Source organism: Coregonus clupeaformis, chromosome 29 (assembly GCF_020615455.1).
Source record: "Coregonus clupeaformis isolate EN_2021a chromosome 29, ASM2061545v1, whole genome shotgun sequence".
NCBI classification, from domain to species: domain Eukaryota; kingdom Metazoa; phylum Chordata; class Actinopteri; order Salmoniformes; family Salmonidae; genus Coregonus; species Coregonus clupeaformis.
The window spans coordinates 31,805,310-31,820,469 of NC_059220.1; the positions used below are offsets into that span (position 1 = coordinate 31,805,310).

Below are 15,160 nucleotides of genomic sequence, written 5' to 3' on the forward strand. Positions count from 1 at the left end.
CCGGCCAAGTCACAATTACACTCAATTAATCCTCACTTCCTCTGCCCATAGCTCTTCTGAACATTGGCACATCTTGGACACATCTTTTTCTTAGCACTCTATTCACACTAGAATGGATTATCCCATTGGTATACTGTGGACACCATAATAAAGGCTATATCAGAGCTAGGTGTCCAGTCCACAGACATAGCACAGTAACAGTGCATATAGTCATATTTTGGCTTCTGTTGCGTTCTTTCCCCCTGGTTCCCCTGACATACGTTCATGATTTCTATCGGACTCCATTTTATTGGTATTGGCTATGTCTTCACGGCTCCTCCTGTTTCTCACTCCTGAGCCCTGATGGCTGGGGAAATCACAATTCACATGCAGCCTCGCTACCTAAGATAGGATTCCTTAATTAGTTTGATTAAAAGCAAAAGTGGACATATCTCTCTCTCACTTATCTGACATTTTTTGATGCACTGCTAAATTGCATTCACAGATCGACAACTTTTATCAGGAAGAGACATAATCCTAGTTTATGTATACTACTGCCACCATATCCAGTCTTGGAGGACGATGCAATATTCCCATCCAGGCTTCCGAAAAGGAGCTTGCTTAGCCTTGGTTGTAAAGTCACCATTTCATTTCTGAGTGGCTTCCTCTGGTGCTGGAATGGTTGTATGCGTCATTAAATCTGCTTGGCTACCTCACGGAATGGAAGGCTTTTAAAGAAGGCATCAGAGGAAACACTGTAATACCGAGAGTACAAAGAGGGCAGTCAGGGCTATGGCAAAGTATCAGTTAGAGATTGACCAAAGACCAACGTTTTAAACAATTTGGGTTCTTTGGAGCATTTCTTCTTCCACAATTAGTGCATGCAAATACTGGCAAAACCTAACCACCCAATCCCCGAATGGAAAGTTTGAGAGAGTTTGGGTCCTCTCAGAGAATAATAGCTGCATTTGTGAAGCTTTAAGTATGGGGAAACTGCAGAGTGGGTGGACTGAATACATCTAGCTATAACGAAAACCACCAAAAACGTTCATATTTCCACTTGATCGCAAACAAAATGCAAAACCCCCAATGGCACCAATGATACATACAGTATATGAGTTGATGAAAAAACGTTCACCCTGCAATTAAACTATATGAAGTAGCTACACCCTACACATTTTACTACACTTGGCAAACATCAGGACTATAGTTCAAATGAGAGCATGGGTCAGACTAGGAATAGAGATGAGGGTTGTTTTGGGTTAGTTGTCTCATATTTTCCCATGGACATGTCTAATCTTAGTATTAACTATTCATTTGGTGAGTGAAATAGTTGAGGGGAGGAGAAAACCTCAAATGTATTGTGAGTCTAATAACAATCTATTCTGAGTTCATATAAAAGATATGAACTGCTCTGAGGTAGAGCACACTATACATGTTAAGGGCTACATTTGAGCATTTGTGTGACAGCTGGACTTTCCCTGTATTTAAGATCAGCTGTCTTTTCTGACCTCGCTGGTCACTAGTCACTAGCTACACGCTGAGGTCACTCCAAACCACCCATGGATGAACCATTGGGAACCCACAATATACACAAACAGACAACCACACCAGTCAATAACTACAGTACACACATGCACCAGACCAGGAATTAATCTGGTAGGTAGACAGCTGTAGATTCCTTTTGCCTCAGAGCAGTAACCACAGCACCACACACTAGCTCAGACTGCAGGCACCACCACAGCAATAGAAAAGAAACACAGACACATAGGTATCCAACTGGAGCTCTGATTATGTCATTGTGCTGATGTCACTGATGTCATCGGATATAGCCCTGACCCAACATTTTCCAGGGTCCCATTCATAACATTATCCTGTAATTAGCACTGCTGCTTAGTGGTCTGACTGAAACTACATTAACTTGAGGTTCTGTGGGCATACCATTCTCCCTCATAACTTCTAAGTGTTCAGAGTGGACTCATTGACCTTAGGAAGTACATTTGATGTGCACTACACTAGAGGGAGGGTCCTCATGATTTTAGAAAAAGAAATTACTAACGTTTTTATATAATAGGAGGGATATTGTTCCCCTTCAGAAACATTGGATACACTTGAAACATTATTCAAGTCCACTGGAAACAGTAATATCTTCATCTTAGATGTATCTTACATCTTGGAACATTCATAAAATAATATGAAAAAATACTGACGTTCATTGTTTAACTCCTTTTCATCTTATGATAGCTGAGCATAACAGAGGATGTTTTATATTTTGCTCTGCTTTGAGTTGGGCCTAGCGTTTGATGTCCCATGTGAGCTCCTCTACTCCTGCTGTGACATTGAGGTCCCCAGAATGTGGCAAAAACACTGTATATGATGGTTTTAAAACTTGGCATGTTACAAAATCATTCTAGAGAAACAATGGCTTTTTAAAACAATTATGGCATCATCTACAGTGTTATTTCAACAGGGTTGAAAGCCTTCAGTGACTAATGACTATAGGTATGTACTCCCACCCCCACTCAGACTTGACATTGTAATCCCACCATAGAAAAGTAACAGGGTGCCAATGGGAATCCACACTCAGAGGCAGGAAAATGTAAAGTATAGGAGATGCAATATATCTCAAAATATCTCCATTCATGTTGACAGATGTTTGTAAGTCTCTTTGGGCTTGTTGAATTTTTGGGTCGATTTCATCAGTTTATTCCCCCGGCTGCAAACATGGCGTGTGATAATACTTTGAGAGGATTTTCCCTGACTTTTAGAAACCATCTGTTAAAGGAGGAAATTATTGTTATTGACAGATAATTCGATTCAAGCAGCAAACTCTCTTGAAAATACTTAATTGGGCATACGCAGCTAGCTTTCTGTTTTGCGGTGTAAAATGTACGACCTGGTCTTTTTCCCAATGTATCAGGTTTTATTTATTGTAAACGAGGTAAACCAAAACAAACACTGATCCAATAACAGCCCACTTCCTCAGAATGTTCAGGAATTCCCACCTGACTGCCGCCAGGACAATGGCCAATCAGCACACTATAAGCCTCCATCGCTAGGCTAACTGGTTGCACATTGTGCAAGGTGACCATGGGTCACCAAAGTCTCCTCCAACCTTTGGAAAGATATTTATAGTGCTTCCAAACCATTCATCAAAATAACTGCCTAAAGTCTCAGAAAACAAAGCTAAATGCCAGATTGTAAAAAGGCCTGAATATGCCACTTTGGCACTACTGTAAGATGGATCACATTCAATGTCGTGAGAGGTAGGTAACCAGATCCTAGCTAGACCTTAGACTTTGCATTGATTATCACCTCAGGAGGTGAACTCAATGAGGCATAACACTAATCCACAGAAACGTCAACTATGAACAGACATGACCGCCCATAAAGACTCTTGAAACACCTAATCTATCATAGGTGGTGACCATATCAAGGTTACACATCCCAGACAGGGATAATCTCCCCTGAAAATGTATCAAAAAAATTTACCACATAAATCCATTATTCATGTGAAAATGTATCTTTGGAACCTGGTGTTTTGGAAGTTATTATTACAATTTATTGCAGATTATTGCTGATCTGTATGTCCTCAGGAAATCCAACCAGAAAGATAAGCCAAGATATGTGATTCCTTTGGCAAGCATTAATGTCATCATATGGCCCACAAACCGTTCTCATTCAAGTGAAATGGTGTTTACCTTGTGGAAGCTTCCGTGGAAAACTCTCTTCACTTGATCCTCATTAAACGTGGCTCTCTGGATCTCCCCTCTGGTGTCCTTGTTGTAGAACGTGATTGTTTTGCTGGAAGCTGAAAAGAGGGAACAATGGTTTCAGATGGCCCCCTAACCATACATTACAGGGAGAAGTCACGCAACACACATGGAAACACACAAACAGAGTGAGCTACAGGGGAGATAGCCCTCAAAATTAAACACTTACGAACAAGTAAACACTTGAATACTTAACAAGTAACAAGTGACTACTTAGGTACAATACTTGATCACAAACTTAGGCACACAAGTGAACACGTACGGACTTGGAAATACACACAGAGTGTGAAAAGTCAGTGTCAAACCAAAACACTCTATGAGAGACAGCTTGATACAGCCAAGTCCTGGGGTTAATACTTTTGCATTCAGAGGTCTGAATCTCCTTTATCCTGAATTTACCAACAGGGGATCAGTGGACCTTAGTGGCCTACAGGTCATTACACTGGTCTAAGTTTCTAAACACTTATCTGATGCAGTAAGGAGGGGAATCACACCACAGCTGTTGGGCAGCCACAGCTTACCCCATAAGAGAAACAAAGCATGATGGGGGCTTACGGTTGACGGTGACCCCGACCTCAGGGTTGTTGTTGCCGTCAGCAATCTGCCAGATATCAAATGCCTGGTTGGGGGTGTCGGGGAGGAGACGGAAGAGCAGGATTATGGTGTAGGATCGAGGAAGGCCCTCTGGGTGGATCTCCCTGGCAGGAACAAAAATACAGGTGTCATGGCAGAGCTCTTTCATGGAGCTAAGGGATTTTACTTTTGTAAGATGGTCAACTTCATAGACACCAGCCCTGAGAATATCTGATCACTAGTTTACCCACTGGGCACAGACATCAATTCAAAAGTCTATTCCACGTTGGTTCAATGTAATTTCATTGAAATGACGTGGAAACAACATTGATTCAACCAGTGTGTGCCCAGTGGGTATAGATCATCAGATAATCATAAATCTTTGAGCAACATGAGAGAGTCCACTAAGACCTGTTTGGATTAAGATGGCTAATCGTAATCTATAGAGCCTTTGGCCAGGATGAAATACTAGATCCTTTGTAACTCCTGGAAGACCAAAGATACATAGCAACAATGTTGGTACCTTAAAAGCCACACCATAAACCAAAAAGACACACAATATCCACCCTGTCACATTGGCCACACAACCTGAAAATGGTTGCCAGTTCTACCCCAACCTCGAAAAATTACTGACATATTGAAAGTATTTTTCAGTCCCTACCTAACTGCTGGAAGTGTTTTCATTTGTGCACATTAAGTCAATGGCTTACCCACGCACAAATACGAATCATTATGGACAAATTAACAAAGCATGCTCGTGCCTTAGATGTTAGAACAGAATTCTTGAGCAGCTTAGCGATTGCCTGAAGACATTTTAATGGGCTCAATAAAGAGCAGGGCTCAATAAAGAGCAGGGCTCAATAAAGAGCAGGGCTCTTGACCTCTGGCTGCTTTGGCTGCTCCCTCTATGACATATGTGGGAGAGGGCCCTACCCTGGGAGCTTTACACTCCGACCCAAATTATTTTCTCTTACTAACACCTCATATTCTACAAGCTGCAACAACAAACAGAACTGGCAAGGGGCTCTGTAGATGCTGGATGGGCGCTGGGGGGAACGCAGGCTGCCGAGCCTTTGAAGGTCATTAAAAATAATTACACAGGCCAACATTATAGTACGCAGGAGAGGAGCAGGCAGCCCGCAACGGAAACAGGCTGCAAACACGCACACACACTTACTTTGTGGGCGCAGAGAGGAATGCGTCCTTGTGAAGCCTGTAGGCTATAAAGCTGTTGAAGGAGCCAGATTCCATGGACACGCCATTCATGGCAGCGAAGGTCCTGTCTGTAATGTTGAAGCCCTCAAGCATTCTGAAGCCTGGAGAATACACATCAGGTCAATACACAATAATGAGAAAATACAAGTCAATACATAGGAAGATAGTGCACAGTACTGACTAGCCCGTAGGTGTTATCAGTAGCTGTCAGTTTATTCCGAATATTTACTTACCAGGTGAAGTAAACCCGTTGATGTAGATCAAAGGACAAGCTGAAGAGGGAGAAATGAAACAACATGATAAGTTGTAAAAGACTGGAGGGCAACAGACAGCAAATGTCAATCTGGTTTCACTTGTGTCTTAAGGTATCGTGTAATGTCAATGCCAATCTTACTGGATGTGGCCGTTTCGCAGATGAATGTGATGAGGTTGTCCTGGATCTTGGCGAATGCGTCAAAGTCATCCACAACAAAGACGTGTCTTTCACTTGGCTTGCTGCCAATGTTCCTCAACTCTGCCATGTCCACGTCAGCCACACCAACCACAAACACACTGTAACCTGGAGTGAGGTGAGTACAAAGACAACCATTATGATCCATACACCATGGCCTAATCAATCCTTAGTGGCTGTTCAGATCTATTTCACAGCGGTTGTTTAGATCTGCCAGTACTTCAAACACTCCAATTTGAAAAACCGAAAACCCCCAAAAGAGCTAAACAATGCTATACCTCAAAACAAGTTATGTAGCTAGCTACACACAAAGCATGTTTAAAGTCAACTAAGGTTTACTAAACCTTGACTGAAAAGATCCAGTTTCTGACTTCTATAAGGACAAATCCCAACGTTGAACACTTACTAGAGTGTATCAGGTTGGATGCACTCTTCTGGACCTCGTCTTGGGAGCGACCATCGGTGACGACCACCAGAACCTTAGGCACATGCTTCCTCATGCCATTGTCTGAGGTGAACACCTTCTCACCAACGTGCTTCAGAGCAGCACCTGTACACAGAGGGGTAGGACATCAGTCTCAACCTTTAACTATGGACTCATTCAACTCCACCAGCATGATGAAGACACTGTGATGACATTGACGCTGAGTGAATGTATCTAGACTTTTTGATTAACTCAACATTATGCATTGAGTGTTAAGGATGTCAGTCAGTAACATTGAGAGTAGAAGTCAGTCAGAGTGGTCTGTGGGTGTACCTGTTTTGGTGTTTCCTCCCATGTAGCGGACGAGCTGCAGCGCAGCCAAGGTCCTTCCCTTGTCTTGGTAAGTGTTCAGTTTGAACTCTGTCTTGGCACTGTCACTGTATTGCACAAAAGACACCTGTTTCCAGAAGAAGAAGAAAAAGAGAGAGAGAGAGAGAGAGAGAGAGAGAGAGAGAGAGAGAGAGAGAGAGAGAGAGAGAGAGAGAGAGAGAGAGAGAGAGAGAGAGACAGAGAGAGAGAGAGAGACAGAGAGACAGAGAGAGAGACAGATAGAGAGAGAGAGAGAGAGAGAGAGAGAGAGAGAGACAGAGAGAGAGAGACAGAGAGACAGTGAGAGAGAGAGAGAGAGAGAGAGAGAGAGAGAGAGAGAGAGAGAGAGAGAGAGAGAGAGAGAGAGAGAGAGACAGTGAGAGAGAGAGAGAGACAGTGAGAGAGAGAGAGAGAGACAGTGAGAGAGAGAGACAGAGAGAGAGAGAGAGAGAGAGAGAGAGAGAGAGAGAGAGAGAGAGAGAGAGAGAGAGAGAGAGAGAACATGATAGAGCATTGATGTGAATATACTCTTAAAAAGGAAAAGAGAAGGGAATATGCTGTAAACAGCCAGAGACTCATCACTTTCGTTTTGAAGCATTAAATCTCAGAGGATAGTCTTCATGGCTATGTACCTGCATGCCGCCAGGGTGGATGACGTCGAAGGCGCCGATCATGCTGAAGACAAACTGGATCACTTTACTGAAGCTCTCGTCTCCGATACTCCAGGAGCCGTCAATCAGGAAAACCAGGTCAGCCTTGGCTCCTCTGCACACTGTGGAACACATAGAGCAAAGTTAATGGACATGTCAGGTAGGAGACGTATAAAGAGTTTCTTCACGTCGCTCCACAGCATGCTGACTTGAAGCCTCTCCTTACCGTCCAAAGCAGGGGGGATGGTGGCGGGCGGAGGTGGGGTGGGGGGCTCAGTTGGGGCCTCTGTGGGCTTGATCACTATAACAAAGACCAAAACATAAACAGTCAGACCATTTGGACTTTACTAGAATGCCATGTTAGCCCCCTGCAAAGACACTGAGGTGTTTTCTTACACCCTGAGTGGGGTGGGGGGTATACATACGTATGAATACAATGGAAGTGACATGTGACAGGTCTGATGGTTAGTGGGGTTTCTTACGCGTCCTCTCCTTGACGCTGACTCCGGGCCCCTCCAGGTTGGGGGTCTGTGTGTACACAGTGGCATTGTAGAGGGCGTCAGGGGTCAGGCCGTCCCAGCAGTAGTGGCTCTCAGACCCAGTAATGGTGGTCTCCTGAGCTCCCTTGTTAGAGGCTGCAGGGAAGAGGAAAGAGTTACCCACATTGGTAGTGGATCAGGTGATTTATCCCCATACACTCTAAACGTATTCCCTCAGAGGGGTTACAGCCAATAGTAGCGCTTGGACTGAGGCAGCAGCGGGCTTATACAGTGTTTTGTGTTATTCAACAGATACCCTTTCAAACAAACAAGAATTCACTTAAGGTTGCAAAGTGCACTGCTTCCATCTATAATGGCTACCATACTGTAAACAGACTTAAATATGTTTTATTTTACAGTACTCTAGCATCGGAGAGTTAATACGAAACAAATGGATCATTAAGACATTTTATCAACTACACCTTTGTGATAGGGTGGTAACTTTGGCTACATATCTGATCGACAGTAGACATTCTGAAATAAATATAAAACAAGAGCTACTGTATAGAAACAGTCCTCCCCCATTGGGATCAATGTAATATGGACTGAATGGGCTCCCAGCAGAGGAGGCTGGTGGGAGGAGCTATAGAAGGACGGGCTTATTGTAATGGCTAAAATGGAATAAATGGAACGGTATCAAACACAAACATATGGAAACCATATGACTCCATTTCATTTATATCCATACCAGCCATTACAATAAGCCCGTCCTCCTATAGCTCCTCCCACCAGCCTCCTCTGGCTCCCAGCCAGGTACAGTACTTACAGTTGAAGGGATTCAGTTTGAGTCTGTAGGATGTGGCAGCCCTATGTGGGGTCCATCTCATGCAGAAGGTGTCATAACCAACATTGTAGGTGGTCAGGTCAGTGATGTTCAGGTACACTGTGAAAGACAGGAACAGTCAATCAACTAACCAATCAATCAATCAACCATTTGATCAACCAAACAATCAAACAACCAATCAATCACTTACGTGTGGTTCCTTGTCCAATGAGAGGTCCGCTAAGGCCAGTGTCATACTGGGCCAACACCTTGAGGTCATAGGTGGTTCCTGGCTGCAGGTTGGGCAGCTGGTAGGTGGTCACATCTCCAACAAACGTCTCCATGGTCTGATCAGTACCTGCAAGCACAGACAGGGACACTCCAGGTCAATAACAGCAGGCAAGCGATCACATCTTCAAAAGATATCTGTGACTTTCTTCTATTGCAGGATAGGTATTTTAAGCAAGTAAAGTGATTTGTCATCAGACAATGTTCTTTCACGGCAGAATAGAATAGTAGAATAGAACAGTAACTATCTGACCTTCAGGTGAGTAGACCAGTTTGTAGCCCACCACTCTGGAGGGGGCGGGGTCCCAGGACACTCTGAAGCGAGTGTACCACTCATCTGACACTCTCAGGTTCTGAGGCCCCAGCATGCCAACTGTGGGGAAGGAAACACAGACAGTCAAAACATATTAAAAACATATTACAACGCTCTTAACATGGATATCATAGCCATGTGATCCTAAGCTAAGTCTTTGCTTTGATGTGGTGTAATTTGTTAGTGGAAATGAGACTGGGTATTGGGCAGCTCCCGTATGAGATCTCCCATTGGAGGACAGCCAGTTCACATCTCTGGCACACACAGGCAGACTGAGCTGAAGCCAAGTCATGGAGTTTCTATTGTTTCTCAGATCCAGGATAATAATCAGTGGCTGAGTTTATAAAACCCCTCTACTGGGAATTATTTCTCTCCATTAAGTGTGTGTGTGTGTGTGTGTGTGAGTGACTATGACTTACAGTATGTGTCTGCAAATAACTGTGCGTTTGTGGAGCGCTGTGTGGGTCTGTTATTCTATCATGTTGCATTGAGGACCAAGCATATAATGTGCTAGCATACCTGTGTGTCCGTCTCCATCCAGATCTCCCCCTGGTCCGTCGAGGTAGATGGCCTGCACGTTGATCTTATAGGGAGTGTCTGGATCCAGGTTGGGCAGGATGACAGTATTTCTGTTCCCAGGAACCATAGTCTACAGGACACACAGGCAGGACACTGCATGAATATTTGAAGCTACAGGTACTTCAAACGGCGGAGAAATAAGGACTTTGGGCTACACATTGCGCCTTGGGCCATATACAATTTTGGTGGTGTTTGATGAGTATATCATCAGAGAAATCAGCAATATGTGTGCTTACGTGCTCCTCAATGGGGTCTCCAGTGGTGGGGGCGTAGGTGATCTTGTACTGCTGCACTGGACCTTCAGCATGTTCCCATGCCACGGTCAGAGAGCTGGTGGTGGCATCATACACACGAATGTTCCTTGGGCCACTGCGGGGAACTGGGCCCGGGATAATAAAGAAGTTAGCACGATATCAAGCACAAACGTGGATGTAGATAAACCTATAAAGGCCACATGATCTTATGTATGATTTAGTGGATCTTACGTGTTTTGCCCTCGTCTTCGGCCGGCGGTCCTTCTCCGTCTGTGTAGATGGCGACCACTCCCACATTGTAGGGCGTGTCTGGGACCAGCTGCTCCAGCAGGGTGGTGGTTGATGTCCCAGAAACCAGAATCTGAACAGGAACAGAGAGGACAGAGACACAGGTTTCAGTGCTGAAGGACCGGGCCCAATGGGAGGATGAAGCAAACAGCAGGCATTACAGGGGATTGGATTCAATCAAACTACTACCCTCATACCCACATGTTTGATTCTGAAAACTAGAAAAACACTGATCAATAATATAATTAACAGTAATAGCAAGGAGATCTGTGGAAGAACAGTAATCTTCTACATCAGTTAAGCTAGCCTACACTGACACATCCAGATGGGGGAGGAGTACTTCCTGTTTGAAAAGTGTGTCAGCTGTATGGGGAAAACAACAACCATGCCGTAATGCTGTTGTGACCCGCATGGTCCTGGCAGCTATGACCCCCCAGCCTGACAGCTGTTTCAGTGTGACACCTCGGACAGCTTGTCCTCACCTCACTCAACGACCACTTGTGTTGTCACTGCTCAGTGCTCACTGAAAGGGGGAACAAAAGTATGCTTTTGATGTCAATGATGTAGGACCCATCCAGACAGTCAGGGCAATAATATACTGAGTAACTAACGTAATGTGTTGACAGTTGCTTACAGCCGCCTGGCTCTTCTGACCTATCTGTCTGGCAAGCAGTCGTCTGTGTGTGTCTGTGTTAGCCCTGAGTTCACCCATACTGGATACCAGACCCCACTTGTCTGTGTCTTGCCAACATGATCTCAAAGGTAAGCTAGTCTCTTCTCTGATCTTCTCATCTACCTGCCATGTCCTAGTCACCTAGAGTCACATACTATACAAAATATACAGGAGTCCTGTCCACACCCATCTGGTTTCCCTCTCACTTCTGACCCAAAGCAGCATTGCGTCATGCTCAATGTGTGTTTTTTCTATCTCTCTGCTTCACATGACTGTTTTTGATGAGCGTCATCAAACCCTTACTCCGGTCACTGCTCTGGGTTTAATAGCAACATGTTCCTCTCAAGAGGTAAACCTAATATTACAAGGCTGCTTTCCTAATTTGGTAAAGCATACACCAAATCTCCCAGGGTTACATTTGATTGTAGGTCATGACACTGGCCACATGAATGCTGACGTGGAAAGCTGGCTCTGCCACTGGAAAAACCCAGCCCTGACTCCATCATAATATTCCCCAAGAAACAAAATGTGATGACTTTATAAAAAAAACAAGAGTACCTTTAGCTATAAATAAAATGGAACAGCATCACTCTTCAAATAACTAATGTTCTTTGACTTTAAATAGAAAACTGGGTATCAGTGTCTCAATGCTTCTCACAGATGTGGCTGTTTGCGCAGTGTCAAGTAGCACTCTATTAGTTGTTTGTGGGGCATTTAGCTTCACCATACATCCTTTATAACTCCAGAGATGTGGGCACAGCTATGCCAGAAAAGGAGGGAAAAAGCCCAGACGGGGTTTCCTGTTTTAATTAATAAACATGAACATCTTGCCTTAAACCAGTACTAGACTGTTAAATAAAACCGCCACCAGAGAGACAGTCCATATGGAGCACAGACAGAGAGAGCTTTCTTTAAATAACATTAAGTCAGGGGCATGGTTGAGGTTGATGTTGTTCCGTTCTGTTCCTTCACAAAGAGCTGTAGTGCTGTAAATGAACTGAAGCGTTGGACTCGGCCACCCTTGCACACACCCAAAGTCCCTGGACTCTAACATTTGACCTCTGACCTGGGGCAGGGTCAATCAGAGGCCCTGTGGGTCTCCTTGGTGGTGACTCACCGACTCGGAGGGCTTGGTGCCGCTCATGGGGGCGTAGACAACCCTGTACTGCACGACCTCGCCAGAGGCGGGCTCCCAGCGTACGTTCAGGGTGTTGGTGGTGGGGCCGAAGACCTGGATGTTCCTCACAGGAGTACGCTCCACTATAGCGAGAGACAGAGAGATGGAGGGATGGCGAGAGGGAGAGGGGAGAGGGGGGAAATAAGAGAGTGGGGTTGAGTGGGGAGAGAACAGCAGCTGAAAACATTAATTAGAGAGTCTGACTAAAGATTTATTGGTGCCTGAATGAGACACTAGGGAACGTTCGCAATGAAGCCATCACTGGGCCTGTGTACAATACAAAACTGCAGAAAAACACGACATAGTTGGCCAGTCTTCAATACCACACAGACTCTGCTCTAAACAGACATCAGCTTTACACTGTACACCTTTAGTGAACAACACTATAGTACCTAGCTAACGGTTGCTCAGAAGAAGAGGAGAGAAGGTCTGTAGCCCTCTGAAAATGTCCTTTAAAACTAAAGCAGATGTTTCCAGTCTTTGTACCACTCAGCAATGTACCCTCATAAAGACAGAGTGGGAAGTACATGGTGAGCTTCTTTACTTAGAGACCAGACAGTATTGGCCAGAGACAAAGAATGAAAGGACTTCATCAATGGATAGTCCATGTCCATAGCCTCTGTCAGAGCAATACATCAATCCATAAATTGAATGAGATGACCCAAGGCCACGATAAAATGTATCTGTTTAGTTTGATTAATAACATTTGTCGGACTGCCTGAAGAGACATAGATTCCACTGAGAATGAAGAATGCAGATGTAGAGTCCTATAATTCTGATTGAGATCAAAAGCTTCAAAGCTATCATTGCTCGGTGTCCCCTGGGGTACGTTCTGATGGACTCAATACAGGACAGAGGAACTAAGGTCTCTTACAGGATAGACAGGAAACCATTAGGCTATGGCTTTGGGGGGGGGTCCAGTAACAGTAACAACATAAATATAGCCAGTCTAGAGAAGACTGCTGAGTTGAATGTCAAAAAAGACTCTCTATTCATTCTCTTCACTCCTCTAGTTTTTTCTTCCATGCGGGGAGAAGATTACTCACGCCATGCTAGCCCTCCCCCCGCTGTGCTACCACCACCACTACCAGGCATTACACCCCATAAACGGACCCCATTACCGTAAGGCTGGAGACACCACTAGTGTTGCCAACGCAGAGGAATTCCTTGCTGTGCAATCAGCCCACTAAAGACTAAGTCACACTGAGGGGAGGCCCAGCCTTATAACTGGGGGAGAAACTGGGGGAGAGATGTTCTGTTCAAAACTGAAATAATAAACTAAATATAGTGTCTACAGTGAATCACACTATCAAGCATTGAAGTGGATATTTCAGCAGTAAACAGATGAGAAGCAAACCATGTTAGATCTTTTTGGCATTGCCTCCAGATATAAAAGGGGTTGGCTTATTTTATGAGGAAAATTCATGTACAATAAGACTGGGACATATTTTGGGCGCATTACAAGAGCTTACTGGTATAAGGAGTAAGCAAGCCAATACTATTCCAGAGAGTGGATGCTCTACAGATATACCAGCTCTAAAAGAATGACGAAACAAAAACCCAATTCGTAATCTGATATTGTAGCCTTTAGCATACTGTACAATCTTCTCCTCAGGAAATTCTGAACCAATAATGGTAGAAATATAACCATGTTGTATTGAACACAGGTTCTTCATTACATTCCAGAGTGGCCAGGGTATATCATGACAACTACAATGAGAAAATGGTTGTTGAAGCTGTACTACATAACATTAACCATCCTAACAGTAAACCTGTACGTGGACTCACGTGTCTTGCCGTTCTCAGACATGCGTTTGCCCTCTCCAGGGGGGTAGACAGGGACCACAGTGACGGTGTAGAGGGTGTCAGACATCAGGTTCCTCAGCACAGTGCTGGTGGTGCTACCAGAGACCTGGGACTGTAAATACACATACCCACACAACAGTCATGCTAGCTACACAGAGCTGATCTGATATAAAACTTCTGGTAAAGGAACAGTATTTGTACACGTGTGTTTGACTGTCTGAGTGAATATGCCAAGTATCCGTGTATCAGTGTGTGAGTATTCTTTCAGCAGTAGATAATGGATTTGATAACGGATGTGTGTGCATTCCATAGTGAGATTCAGTAGTGATTGGTTAGAGGTGGCCCAGCCTACCACATCCTCAGCTCCTCCAGCAGCTGGTACATAGTAGATCTTGTACTGGCGGACGTTGCCCTCGGCAGCCTCCCATTGGATGTTCAGGGTGCTGGTGGTGGGGTCAGTGACCTGGAGGTTTCTCACTCCACCTAGAGGCTCTGGAGAGAGAGAAGAGAGGCCATAGGATTCATACTATGTTGAAAAAGAACCCTGAGGTTCTGATGTTAAAATGCATGTGGAGGTGTGAATCTATGTTTTACAAAGACAGAATGTAGGGAATCTTTAACATGATCATCTAGGTAATAAATGTAACCCCGGTTCCCTGAGGGAGGGAAGGGCAGCTGAGAGGCCGAAAGGGAACATGATGTAATCATGAAGGCCTTTGACAGGCCACAGTAAGGTCACTCACTTGTCTTTCCGTTGCCAGAGATGTCCTTGCTCTCCCCGCTGCCGTAGATGGCTGCCACTGTGATGGAGTAGGGAGTGTCAGGGGTCAGCTTGGGAAGCAGCACCGTGTTCTTCTTCCCTCCGATCTGCGTCTGTTGGGGGATGAAGACAGGTTAAAATGACTGTTCTCACCTGGTCAATAATCACACTCGGGACCTAAGGGCTGACTAATTTTGCAATTTTTGGATCAACCATAAATGGTTCTTATATTCCCTTCAGATTACAAATGCATCAAATCATTTCTTCAGTGTGGCCTCAGAAGAGA

The 15,160-nt window shown here is 44.5% G+C and overlaps 1 protein-coding gene across 3 annotated transcripts in view; it reads right to left on the bottom strand.

Moving 5' to 3' along the window:
• The window catches only part of LOC121545037 (collagen alpha-1(XII) chain-like), an 85,509-nt gene that overhangs the window by 16,792 nt on the left and 53,557 nt on the right, over positions 1 to 15,160 (bottom strand). For all 3 annotated transcript variants that reach the window (XM_041855386.2, XM_045209160.1, XM_045209159.1), the window contains 20 exons: positions 14,858 to 14,987; positions 14,467 to 14,606; positions 14,097 to 14,226; positions 12,249 to 12,391; positions 10,402 to 10,531; positions 10,153 to 10,295; positions 9,857 to 9,986; positions 9,278 to 9,397; positions 8,948 to 9,094; positions 8,740 to 8,856; positions 7,917 to 8,069; positions 7,661 to 7,735; positions 7,417 to 7,556; positions 6,749 to 6,872; positions 6,398 to 6,541; positions 5,935 to 6,099; positions 5,774 to 5,812; positions 5,503 to 5,641; positions 4,308 to 4,450; positions 3,681 to 3,790 (listed from right to left, as the gene is read on the bottom strand). In XM_041855386.2, the coding sequence (XP_041711320.2) occupies positions 3,681 to 3,790; positions 4,308 to 4,450; positions 5,503 to 5,641; positions 5,774 to 5,812; positions 5,935 to 6,099; positions 6,398 to 6,541; positions 6,749 to 6,872; positions 7,417 to 7,556; positions 7,661 to 7,735; positions 7,917 to 8,069; positions 8,740 to 8,856; positions 8,948 to 9,094; positions 9,278 to 9,397; positions 9,857 to 9,986; positions 10,153 to 10,295; positions 10,402 to 10,531; positions 12,249 to 12,391; positions 14,097 to 14,226; positions 14,467 to 14,606; positions 14,858 to 14,987 (2,562 nt within the window). The remainder of the gene's footprint in view (positions 1 to 3,680; positions 3,791 to 4,307; positions 4,451 to 5,502; positions 5,642 to 5,773; positions 5,813 to 5,934; positions 6,100 to 6,397; positions 6,542 to 6,748; positions 6,873 to 7,416; positions 7,557 to 7,660; positions 7,736 to 7,916; positions 8,070 to 8,739; positions 8,857 to 8,947; positions 9,095 to 9,277; positions 9,398 to 9,856; positions 9,987 to 10,152; positions 10,296 to 10,401; positions 10,532 to 12,248; positions 12,392 to 14,096; positions 14,227 to 14,466; positions 14,607 to 14,857; positions 14,988 to 15,160) is intronic.